The sequence below is a fragment of the Pteropus alecto genome, unplaced genomic scaffold (genome assembly GCF_000325575.1).
Source record: "Pteropus alecto unplaced genomic scaffold, ASM32557v1 scaffold88, whole genome shotgun sequence".
Classification (NCBI taxonomy): domain Eukaryota; kingdom Metazoa; phylum Chordata; class Mammalia; order Chiroptera; family Pteropodidae; genus Pteropus; species Pteropus alecto.
Genome location: NW_006494611.1, coordinates 11281515 through 11293956, shown reverse-complemented (window position 1 = coordinate 11293956; position 12442 = coordinate 11281515). Strand labels below are relative to the sequence as shown.

The 12442-nt window shown below is 49.8% G+C and overlaps 3 protein-coding genes across 3 annotated transcripts in view; all 3 read left to right on the top strand.

Annotated features, from left to right (window-relative positions):
• Positions 1-4775, top strand: part of ANKRD2 (ankyrin repeat domain 2) — an 8753-nt gene extending 3978 nt beyond the window's left edge. Inside the window, 7 exon segments of the mRNA XM_006925909.3 lie at positions 185-343; positions 441-548; positions 1968-2066; positions 2439-2537; positions 3400-3498; positions 3604-3702; positions 4509-4775. Of these exon segments, the coding sequence (XP_006925971.1) occupies positions 185-343; positions 441-548; positions 1968-2066; positions 2439-2537; positions 3400-3498; positions 3604-3702; positions 4509-4658 (813 nt within the window). The 3' untranslated portion in view covers positions 4659-4775.
• A 499-nt stretch (positions 4776-5274) lies between these two features.
• HOGA1 (4-hydroxy-2-oxoglutarate aldolase 1) overlaps positions 5275-12442 on the top strand; it is a 21372-nt gene continuing 14204 nt past the window's right edge. Inside the window, exon 1 of the mRNA XM_006925904.3 lies at positions 5275-5783. Coding sequence (XP_006925966.1) covers positions 5570-5783 — 214 coding nt within the window. The 5' untranslated portion in view covers positions 5275-5569. The remainder of the gene's footprint in view (positions 5784-12442) is intronic.
• On the top strand, positions 9203-10228 carry CUNH10orf62 (chromosome unknown C10orf62 homolog). The gene has a single exon (XM_006925991.2). The coding sequence runs from the start codon at positions 9300-9302 to the stop codon at positions 10005-10007; it is 708 nt and encodes a 235-aa protein (XP_006926053.1). The 5' UTR covers positions 9203-9299; the 3' UTR covers positions 10008-10228.

Genomic DNA, 12442 nt, shown 5'->3' with positions numbered 1-12442 from the left:
CCTCCCTTGCTCCTGATTTGAGCCATCTGTGCCTGGGTCTCGTCTGCTTCTCCTAGTCTTGAGAAGGACGGCTAGACTTAGATTCTTTCCCTCTTGAGAAGCTCCCCCATTCTCCCTCTCCAGCTTAGCTCAGGGGTCCCCAAGCCCCCCCGGGGGTGGGGCTTAACCCGCCATCCATGCGCAGGGCCAAGAGCGTGTGCGCAAGACATCCCTAGACCTGCGGAGGGAAATCATCGATGTGGGTGGGATCCAGAACCTGATCGAGCTTCGGAAAAAACGAAAGCAGAAGAAGCGAGAAGCCGCGGCCGCCCAGCAGGAGCCGCCTGCAGAACCCGAGGAGATTGTAAGCTCCTGGGGAGGACACCTGTGTGGGCAGGGGGAGCTGGAGATGGCCTGGATCACTGCGGAGTGCCCTCTGTGACGGCATTCACACCCTACAGACCGGTGCTGTGAGCGAGGAGACATTCCTGAAAGCCGCGGTAGAAGGAAAAATGAAGGTCATTGAGAAGTTCCTGGCCGACGGGGGTTCCCCAGATACCTGCGATCAGGTGATGATCCCACCAGCACCTGCGCTTGCTTCCCTTTCAGGGTTGTCACCCCCACCCCACCCATTTGTGAGTCTGTTTGAGAACAGGCATTGGGTGTCCTAAGGGAGGGGGGCCCTCAGAAGATTTGGGATGTCCCTTTCCAACATAGGAATTTATCTAAATCCTTAGACACTTTTTAATTTGAACCCCCTCCAGAATAATAATTGTCATATGTTTTTTCAGGTAAGAAAGAGAAAAAGAATCATAAAAAGAGTCCAAGACCAAGAGTTTGGGGCTTGAATCCCATCTCTACCACTCCTTAGCTATGTGACCTGTGGCTGGGTGCAGTCACCTCTCCATGCCTCAGTTTATTCCTCTGTAAAACAGCCTGCTTCCATCAGAGCATGTTATGCAGATCAAGCAGCATATTAGTGCCTCTATAAGTATTTATTGAATGAATGAGAAAACTATAAAGCACATGCCAGGATATGATATTTTCGTGTCTTCTTGTATGACATACTTCCTTTTAAAATTATTTTGATTCTATACCTCACTATTTTAGCCATTTTAACTGTGCAGTTCAGTGGCTTTGCTTACACGTCTACTGTTGTGAAAACATCACCACTATTTTCAAAATATTTCCATCACTCATCATACTTTTTTTTGGTTTCCTTGAAACAGCCTTTCTCACTTTGTAGGGTGCTCCCATATCCTAGGATAAAGCAAATAAATGGTCATCCCCTTCAAGCCTGCATTATTGTAGGCTTAGACTACAGTCCTTTCTATTCTCTAGACTCCAGGATTTTAATCTTGTTCTAAGCACCTCCTACCTCTGAGCACTTTGCTAGGTACTGGGAGTACAAAAAAAGAAAAAGACAAAGGTTAAAAGTAGCTGGGAGACTGATGATTCAAGAGACTGAAGCAGACGACTGCATTAGGAAGGGAGGAAGTTCATTCCTTCCTTGAATCAGAAATCAGGGTGTACCTGCCCTGGGCTAGGCACTCAGAGGAAAGAGAGGCAAGTAAGACTCAGCCTGCCCTCAAACACTCTCTCATGGTGGAGGGTATCTGGGTCTCCAGGACACCTCTGGCCTAGAGGTTTCAAGAAGATGATGGCATTTGGGCTGCATCTTGAAGGAATAGCAAGAATTCATCAAGCACTCACAGAAAATGAGGGCGCAATGGGTATTCTGGCACAGGGAACAGCCTGTGCAAAGGCCTTGCTTGAGGTGTTTGGGAATAGTGAGAAGGTTGGGGTCTCTAGGTCATAGGAGGGCTCCAAGGCTGGTCTGGGTAGAGCATGAGGAGCTGGCATAATATGGAAGATGTGGGGACCTAGCACAGGGGGCGGAATCGAGCTGGGATAAGGCCTGGTCTCAGCTTGGGTAAGAAATGGGCTTGGGGACAGAGGTCAGGCCCTAACAATCTCTCTGGGGACAGTTCCGCCGGACAGCACTGCACCGAGCTTCCCTGGAGGGCCACATGGAGATCCTGGAGAAGCTTCTGGAGAGTGGGGCCACTGTGGACTTTCAGGATCGGGTGAGCACAAGGGCAGGTATGGGATGGGAGAGGTGAGTCCAGCACCAATAACTCCTCTCTCTGCCAACCTGGAACACAGATATGCTGCCTCAGGGGCCAGGCCCTCCCCCCTGCTCCCACCTCTAGTGGGATGTATGAGCTTGGGCAGGCCCCATATCCTCCCAGAGCTTCCTCTAAATCTGACTTGAACTAGATGGACCGCAAGGGTTCTTATGCTCTATTTATTTGATCTATTGCCCGGGCACTGGAGTGCCCTGTCCCTTCCTTGTACCCTTCCCCTGGATAGCTCCCTGCCCTCTTGGCTGGGGTCCTTTCCTCCAGGACATTTTTCTCCCTGAAGCTCTGTAATTAGGCCTCATCCTTCCCTTCCAGCTGGACTGCACAGCCATGCATTGGGCCTGCCGCGGGGGCCACTTGGAGGTGGTAAAACTCCTGCAAAGCCGAGGCGCAGACACCAATATGAGAGACAAGGTGAGGCAATAATGCTCACAGATGTTGGGGTGGCTGCGGATAGTGAGTGGGAGGCAGAGGGCAGAAAATTTCGGGAAGATAGAAAGGTAGTGAGCTAGTCTGGTTTCTGGAGTGGCTGCAGAGCCCAGGGATGTGTCCCTTCCACCAACTACAGACCCTTGCAGACCACCATTTTGGGGATAGGAGCAGGAAGAGCAGGGGAGAGGGGAGGAGAAGAGATCCACTATCTTGGGGGTTTTGGGACCACCCAAAAGATGCAGGATTTGTTCATCCATGCAATCATTCCTCATCCTTCATCTATCTGTCTATCCATCCATCCATCTATCCATTCATCCATCCATTCATTTATTTATCTGTTCATTTATTGATTCATCTACCATTTTTTATTTATCCATTCATGTGACCTTGAGCAAGTGATGGACTCTGAGCCTCTGTTGTTCATCTGTAAAATGTCTTGCAGAGTTCTTATATAGATTAGGTGGGAAAATGTATATAAATTATTTATTCAACATAAGGCTGATAATGTTTTATAAGCTTTTTGCCATGCCCATTACATAGTTATCTCTCAATAAATGACATCTATTATAATTATTAAAAGAAGGGCAGAGGAGTGAGCAGTTGCCCACAGCTAGGTGAGAAAGGAATCATAGAAGGCTTCCCAGAGGAGGCGGCATGTAATGATTCAGAGTTAGACCATTGAATGAGATGGTGGGACATTGTAGCATTCCCTGTCCCTCCAGGGCTCAGGCCATAGCACTAGGACTTAGGGAAGGGATAAGGTTGTAGTTAAGACAGCTCCACTCCCAGAGGCACCACAGTCCAGGCCCCTTCAGCCAGCAGTTCCTGCTTCCTCTCCACCCAGCTGCTGAGTACTCCCCTGCATGTGGCAGTCCGAACAGGACGCGTGGAGATTGTGGAGCACTTTCTATCCCTGGGTTTGGACATCAATGCCAAAGACAGAGTGAGTGTTGGGTTCCCTCCTGTCCAGCCCCACCATAGGAATGCAAGCATCCTGAGGGCTCCCACATATCTACATGGGTCATGCTGAGTGTCACACTGGCTCTAGGAAGGGGACAGTGCCCTGCATGACGCCGTGAGGCTCAACCGCTACAAAATCATCAAAATGCTACTCTTACACGGGGCTGACATGATGACCAAGAACCTGGTAAGTTCATTCTTTCCCTGATTCAGTAATCAGTGTGCACTGTTCAACCTGGCCCTGTGCCGGGCAGTTAGAAGAAATGTAGAATTGAACAAAACTTAGCCTGCCCGCCCTTGGAGCACTTTCATAGTGGAGGGTCTCTCTGGGACCTTGGGGATTTGGGGCCCACTCACATTCCCAGCTCTCTCTATACTTGTCCAGAGTACAAGTACAGAGAAACAGCTTGGAGGGATGGTTGGGGGACTTACCAAAGGCCCCGAAATAGACCAAAAGGCATCCTAATATCCAGGCCCAGGGAGGCCTGGATCATGGAGGGACAGAGCTGGAAAGAACCTGAGCACTTGGTTATCATGACCTTTCCTAGCATACCGTGTTGGTTCCTGGTGGTCCTTGAGTTCTCTTAGGATCCCATGTCTCCAGTCCAAGATCTTCTTTGAGCCCGGAGGAATCACAAAAGGGAGGAAAGGAGCAGGACAGGGAGTCTCCCTGACTCAAGAAAGATTAAGAGGACAAAGGAAAGTGAGGGTGATCTGGGGAGGGTGTAGATGAAGGCTTCTCAACCTCGACATTACTGACATTTGGGGCTGGATAATTCTTTGTCGTGGGGGCTGTCTGTGCATCATAGGATGTTTAAGCAGCATACCTGGTCTCTACTCGAGATGTCAGTACTACCCACCTCTACTCCTACCCACTGTGTGATAACCAGAATGTCTCCAGATATCGCCAATTGCTCCCTGTTGGGTATAGATGAGGGCACCTGCTGGTACAGACTTCTGAACAGTGACCGGACCTCCTCTTGGTTCCCCCAGGCAGGAAAGACCCCCACGGACCTGGTGCAGCTGTGGCAAGCTGACACCCGGAGTGCTCTGGAGCACCCCGAGCCAGGGTCAGAGCAGAACGGGCTGGAGGGGGCTGCTGAGAGTGGGCTGGAGACTCCCCCACCTGTGCCAGCCCAGTAAACTTCTGCCCCAGCCCAGCTCTGCACCTGGCCTGTCCCTTGCTTATAGCTGGAAGGTCATAAAAATGGCCCCAGACGTGAGCTATTCCTCTGTAAAAGACCCAGGAGCCCCCCACAAGCTACCACAATAAAAAAAGTAATTTTGCTATGTGTCTTTGTTTCTATTTGTGTCTGAAATATTTAGGAATGAAAAAATGAGCTCAGGGAAGAGGGGGACTTAGAGCCCTTTGGCCCCTTGAGCCAGCCCTGCTGCATTTCCTACCAAAGTCTCTTCCCTGCCACCCCTTCTCCCTACTACCCCTCCTCCCAAGCCCCAGCCTGGATCAGCTTTGCCATGCACTCGTCCTGGGCCCCCTTCCTGGTGACTGCTGCCCTGTGGGGCTATGTGTGGCTAGCACAGACCTGTCACATGGCAGCCTTGGCAGGGGCAGCCTGGTAGGGAAGTGGGGCTGCAGATCCCAGGCAGTGTCTTACCCAGACCTGCCACGCCTCCCACAGGGCAGGGGCAGGGCTGGCTCAGCCAATCAGCTCATCCAACCAACCACAGAACTGCCAAGCAGAGCTGGCAGGGCTCCTGGCTTCAGGGCTGGGAATTGTGGGAGGAGGGCCTAGGCCTCAGTGGAGACACCCTTTAGCGTTGAGATCCCAGGAACCACGTTCTGTCTGGCCAGACGGACACTGGGTTGTGGCCTTTCTTCAGCCACTCCCCAGGGGAAAGAGGACGTTCCCTGCCTTGGGCCTATAAGCCTACCCTTTCACCCTGGGGACACCCAGTCCAGCCTGCCCCAGGGCCAACAAGTCAAGGGACAGCAAATTTTTAACTGAACACATTGATCATTAACAGGAGTAAGAAAGAATCCAAACTCAGCGTCCCTCAGGGGCAGAAACTAGCTGGGCCTCAGGCTTCCTGTAATGATGCTGGGCCTCCGAGTCTGGTCCTCTGTGAGGCAGGGGCTGAGCAGGGGCTTGTCTAGGAATGTAGGGGGACAGGTTCCAAGGAAAGGGAAAAAGGTGGACATCTCAGGCATCTATCCCCCCGTGACTACCCCATTTACTGCCACTGCAGAGGTGGATTATGGGAAACTGGAGGAGAATCTGCACAAACTGGGCACCTTCCCCTTTCGAGGTAAGTGGGCCTGTCCACTGTGGGGGTCAAGGGAAATGTGAATAACCCCAGTCTCTTCAACCAGACACCAAGAGGATGGTACACAAGCTTCGTCGAGCTGCTAAGGGACAGTGGGGTACCCCGGGATCATTTTATTATGGGAGGGGAACAGTGGGCACTGGTCTAGAGTCAGGAGATAGGTGGGAAGCTCCTTGCTGGCTTGTGACCTTGACGGAATCTCTCCTGCCTCAGTTTCCCCAGTTGTAAATTACTAAAGTGCCTTCTTAGCTCCTGGAATTATTGTGGGGATCAAACTAGATACTGGTTTGTAAAAGTCCTTGTCAACCAGGCACTCTACAGGTGTGAGGGCAGCCAGGGTGTCATGTGGCAGCCTAACCAGCAGGCTCATCTCCCTCAAAGCTTTGTCTGTATTCTTTCTTCTGGCAGAAACCTCCCTTGGCAGAATTAATTTCTGTTCTGGATCCTCAGACTCATTTTCTTCTTTACACATGGGTCTCCCCTCTCTGCGGTCAGGAACCAGACCATATTCGTGACACTCAACATACAACACAGCCACAAGCAAAATAAATGAAGGTAGAAGAAGTGACAAATTCCTCCCATCCTGCTCTGCCCACACTGATCCATTACTTAAGGCAGTTCCCAGAGGCAGTACTCTGAATAACCCCATCTCACAGATGAGGCTCAGAGTTATGTGGTCACTTGCCCAAAGTCACTAGTATATGGCTGAGCTGGGATTTGAACTACATGGTCGTGCTCAGTTTCACCCCAATGCACTGACTGCTGAGTTGCTAGACCAGATGATTTCAAGAGTCCGGTCGACACGAGCTTTGGGAGAGGAGTGGCTCCGACTGAGGCTGTGAGTGGAGCAGGTAAAAACGTGGACTCTGACTCATATAACAGCTCTGCCACTGACCTAGCTGGGAGAAAGCATCTCTAAACCTCAGTCTCCCTGTCTGACACATGGGAATAATGATACTCATCTCCTAGGATGGTTGGGAGAAAAATCTGGAAAAATGCAAGTGAAAGCATGCTGTAAATTATAAAGAGTGGTACATGGGAAGGTATTGACTCCAATGATAACAATTATTAGAATGACAATACGATTGGCACTGTGAGCAAAACTGCTTGGGGACAGTGGCTGCTGGCCTGAGAGCCCATTCATATCTCAGTGCTGAGGTGATGTGACCCTTCCTTAGAGGACTAAGAATGCCCTGTAGACACCCGCATTGAGCAGTGACACAAACCCTAAGTAATTTTCTGCTGGGGCTCAGCTCACTGGTGCCCGAAAGTCTGGACCGAGGCCTGGTTCTCTTGAAGTGAAGTGAGAAACTCCTTGAATCTCCAAGGAGTTTCCAAGGAAGCGAGAAGACTCTGCTTTACCTTCCAGATTTAAGGACATCCTAGTGCAGGGGTTAGGAAGGTGGACTCTGCATCTGATGTCTGCCTGCCACCCAGAGAATCCACAGAGATCTCCAGATTCTTTAGATCCCCCTCCCTGCCCCCGCAGAGGACATGATGACACCTGGGAGCCCCTGCAGTGGATTTGATAGGCCATGGGTCACACATGCCTGCTAGTATATCTCCCATGCAACAAGCGCAGGAAGCTGCTTCTACCTCATCTCTCCCTTACCCCTACATACATGTTGGGGGGCAGTGGGCTACTTAGATAGAGTCCAGCGTCTGGAGTTAGAAGACTGTAACTTGTTCTGCCAGTTACAGTAACCTTGGAGAAACTCTCTAATCTAGTTTCTTCAGAGAGTTTCACTGAAACTCTCTAATCTAGTTTCCTCATTTTACATGGGAACTGAGCCACAGGGTTCAATGCATTTCTCCCAAGAAGCTCAAACACGAGGCCCTGCCACAGAGAACACAGAGCCAGAGGGTCCTGTCACTTCTCCCAGGACATAGCCAGAATGCCCACGAAGGGAGCAGCAAGCCGCTCTAGGTCTAAAATCTGTGTTTCTCTTGCGTGATGCTGGCCCTGCTTTGTGGCCCAATACTCAGGGGCAGAGGAGGGAACCATCACATATCACATTGCCAGGACCTCCTGCAACAAGTTAAAGGACCTCCAAAGAGGAGGCGGGAACCTGCCCTTGATGAATCAGTGAACAGTTAGAGATTGTTCCGGAAGGCATTGTCTGAAATCGTGTTCCTCTTTTATCTTATTTCACTGTTAATTTGTACTGATTATTTGAATAAAGAATATTCTTTTAAAAGAAAAGTTGTAACTAGAGACTGAAAGGTGGAGTTGCTGCAGAGGGGCCATTTGGCCCTGAACTCACTCCTGCAACCTCAGAGATGAACTTTGAATTGTTATTTCCAAATGAGATTATTGGACTACAGAGATACTCCAGCTGATCTGCGGAGGTGATGTTCCCTATAGAACTTAAAGCTTGTATCTCGTGGGTTTATTTAAAATATCACAATTTTTACAACCCTATTTTGGCATTTCTTTATTTAAAAAAATGTGTTAGATGCCTCTGGGTGAAAAAATAGAGTGGCCCAAGCTTGTTTACATGCCTGGAGGCCCTGAGTATAACTGGGGATTGTGGGCCAGGATGTCAGCTGTCTGCACCTACGGAGAACCTGGCCAGCGGGCTCACCCATTCGCAACCTGCGCTGTGCTCATTTCCAGGAGTAGGGTGGGTGGTGATGGCAAATCTGGGTTCGTAGTTGTATCACCAAGGAAAGAGGTAGCAGCCCTCACCCTGGATGGCCCCAGGAATCTGAGACCTGGTGACGTCTCTTGTCCTATCCTCTCTGCCTTCTAAATCCTGTTCGTGTCACCCCAGTTATGACCTCATGTTATTCTAGAATAAGCTCCTTGCTGGGCCCCTTTTCCTCTTGGACCTTGCTCTGTAATGGCGCTGATGGCTACAAGTGGGGATAAAATGTGTTCAGCTGGCAGCAGGTGTAGGTCCTGGATGGAGGGAGACAGCAATCTCACGTGGCCAGGAATGGATGCATGCCCAGCCAAGGGGGTCCTTCAGCCTTGGCCAGCCTGACCCTGTAACCTCTGCCCCATGGGAGCCACTAGATGGCAAAGAAGAGAAACCAAAGACTGGAAGATAAGAAGGACTGAGTTGCAGGATGGGTCACAAGCAGAAGGCAGAAGGGACTCAGAGCTGGAGAAGCTGCCCTCCCATTGACCTTGAGGACAGCTGTTAGGGTAGGAGACAGAACCTTGGCCTCAGGTGATGCCTGCTAGGCTAGACATGAGCAATGCGGTGGCCTCTCCCCCACCCCGCCCCTCAACCACCTTCCTCACAATGGGGTTCATTGCTGAGGCGGGAAGGGCCTCTCAGAGAGGGTGCAGTGGGAGGCCTGCCTGCCAGACACCCTCGGGGAGCCTGCCCTTTCAAGCATGAAACATAACATCCAGGCTCCCCCACTCCCAGTGTGCTCTTAGCTCTGCCTGCCTGGTGTAGGGTCCTGGAGACCTTCTTGGAGCTCATCCAGCAACCATCATGCAAGGTGGTGCTGGGGACTGCCCTCTTACTTGGAGGTGGAGGCCTCATGCTGTGGTTTCAGAGGAGGAGAAGGAAGATAGTCCATGAGTCTCCACAAGATGAGCTCGGGCCACAAGAATTCCACGATGCACAGAATGAGAGCTGGATCAAATCTCACTTTAGCCGCCTTTCCGAAGAGAAGCTGGAAACTGGCAGCACCCCCACCGCTGCCAGCAGTATGGCTGCTCCCCAGCCCGAGAGTGGCAGCGGAGAAGCCAGCACCACAGTTCGCGTGGAGACCTTCAGCACGAGGCAAGGAGAAGCGGGCACAGCTCTTCACCGGGAGTCCTTCACCAGCAAGCAGAAGATGTCTGGATCCTCAGTGGTAAAAGAGACCCACAAAGAGTCTGGAAAATCCTCGTCCACGAATGAGGCAACATGGGCCGCTGTGGCTGCTTGTGCCAAGGAGATTGACACCAAGGGACGGCAACTGGCTAACTCCATGTTGCAGCGCGCCACGGTTTACCAGAACAACGGCCACCTGGAGTCCAACGACATCAACCAGGAGGAGCTGAGGGCCCTTGAGGAAGTGGAGATAAAGCTAAAAGGCAATTTCTTCACTCAGCGGGAAACCACTGTAGCTGGCATGAACCACACACACACCTTGCATGGCCATGGTCATGGGCACCATGGTTATCTAAGCCACCAGAACCACCAGAGCCACAGCCTGACCAACCGCAGCCAACAAATCTATCACCCCTTCAAAGCCACCTAACCATGGATGGAGAAGCCCCTTCCCCCAACAGGGCTGGCACATAATCACAGGCCTGTTTTCTCTCCCATTGGACAAACTGTGTGGCCCAGGATGAGATGCTGCCACCCAATCCTTCTTCCTCAGACCCCTACAGGAGTCCTGAGCCCCTTTGACTCCATGAGTGGGATCTGCCACAGAGGATGGCCCCTAATGAAGGGAGAACTGGGAGGAAGCAAAGCAGCTGCGACAGACTCACAGGGCCCTGGAGACCCACCAAGAGAAGACGGATGAAGCAGACCCCAGGAGCAGCTGAGAGCCCCACGCTGATGCCACACGCCTGGAACTAAGCCAATAAAGCCTTGTCTACCCTCAATCTGAGTCTGGGGTCTCTGTGGCCAACTTCAGTGCTGGGCAGGGGTGGGGAAGGGGGTTCCTTCTCCCACAGTCCTCTTTGTGTAGGCCTCGGCCTGGGGCCTTTTCACTGGGCTGGTTTGAGGAACCATAAAATGGCTTCCCCTGGTCTCAAGTTCTGGGGATGGAATATTTCCAGCGAGCTCCACACCCACCAACCTGCTGTTGTCAGAGAAGGAGGAAGCAGCCAAGCATTGGGGGAGGGAGATGAGGTGACTTCTAGTAGATGAGTTAGTAGATGGGGTGGGATGTAGGTCCCTATCTTGGTGCCATCCTCACCCTATGGCTTCTCCATCATGTGGCATCCCACAATGCAGTTCTCTCTGCCTTCTTGCTCCCTGGAGCCCACCGGGATCTGTTTTAGTGCCCCTCCCCCACCTTCAGAGCTATTGTGTTGTATATTCTCTCTCTTCGTTTATATTAGTATTGCTGAAGTTGGGGCTGCCGCTGCTGCTAGTACTACTACTAACTACTAGTAACTACTAGTTAGTAGTACTAGTACTACCAGCAGCTCTCTCTTTTTGTTTGTTTGTTTGAATATATGTCATGTTCCGTGTTAAGTGTTACGGCACAGCCCCACGAAGGAGGTATTTTGTTCTGCCCATGTTGCAGATGAGGCACCCGAGGCTCAGAGATGTAATTTGCCCGAGATAGAATAGACAGGAAGTGATGTCACTGGGGTTAGAGCTCCTTCTTTGCTTAACTTTAAACCCCAAATCCCTGCCTTATTCTGACTCCAGTGAAAGCTCACCACCCCCAGATGGGTTCACCTCTCTCATGCTTATCCCTATCCTCTTCCCACATGTCTTGACATTTTTTGTGTCCTCCTGCAAGCTTGGGACTCTCTCTACTTCCTATTCTGGGGTCCCAAGAAGCCATTTCTGGGGCAAGAAGTAACCTCCCAGTTAGGCAGTTAAAGGGATGCTACTGTCTCCCCCGGGGAACTTGGGAGAAGTCAGCTACATGGCACTGTCTAACCCCCAGTGGCCCCTTTACATAGAAATTTCTTACCGTTTGCATCTATTATGGGTTTACCAGTGGTTCCCAACCTGTGAGCCTCACGCTCCAGGGAGAAGGTGCCCAGAATCATTGCAAAGGTTGGATAAATCTATAAATACCCTAAATGTTATCGATTGATTTTATGGTGCATTGTTGGGAATATTTGAGTATTTTTTGTATTACTAATAAGTGACTTTACATAAATGCTGATATATGTATATTTTAAATACTTCATAATAAAAGTCTTAATTGGGTTCAGTCACACTGGAAAATGTTGGAGGCTGCTTAATCAGACAAAAAGCAAAGGGGTGAGGTTTGGCTTTTAAAAGTCATAGTTAAAATGCATAAAATGCATACATTTACTTGGAAGACCTAAATCCCTTATTGAAAGCTTATTACATAAAATTTAAGATGAGCTAATTATGACTTTGGAATCTTCACTTTAAAAAGATTTCAACTGCAAAATCCAAATAAATCTGTGGTTAGTATTGTACTAAGGTTAATTTTCTCGTTCTGATAATTGTGCTGTATAGTTAGGTGTAACATTATCAGTGGTGGGACCTGGGTGAGCAAATGTATGGAAATCCCCTGTACTATATTTGCAATTTTTCTATAAATTTAAAAGTTGTTCAAAATTAAAAGTCAAAAAAGTTTTCAGACAACTTATTTATGTCAAAATTTTATTACGGTTGTGCTGTAAAGAAAATGGCTTCGAAGCAGCCAACTCAAGTATATACTCCTGGTAAGAAAAGAGAATGGTTAAATCATCGTTAGACTAGATACAAAGAGTCATAAATAGCCACTAGACTCCTGTCTGAATGTCAGCTGGGAGGGTGGCTGGTTTCCCAGATCAGGGCTTAATTCCATTAAAGCTCACCAGGAAATCGTTTAAGCATTTTGTAAGGAATGTTCATTTCTTCCCAATGGAAGGTTACGAATTACATCACACAAAGGTTCTACTCCAGACCAAATTTGGGACAATTTTTCTTTTACATGACAAATTGTCCACATGTACTTCAATAGGCAGCGTATTAAGGTATCACAGA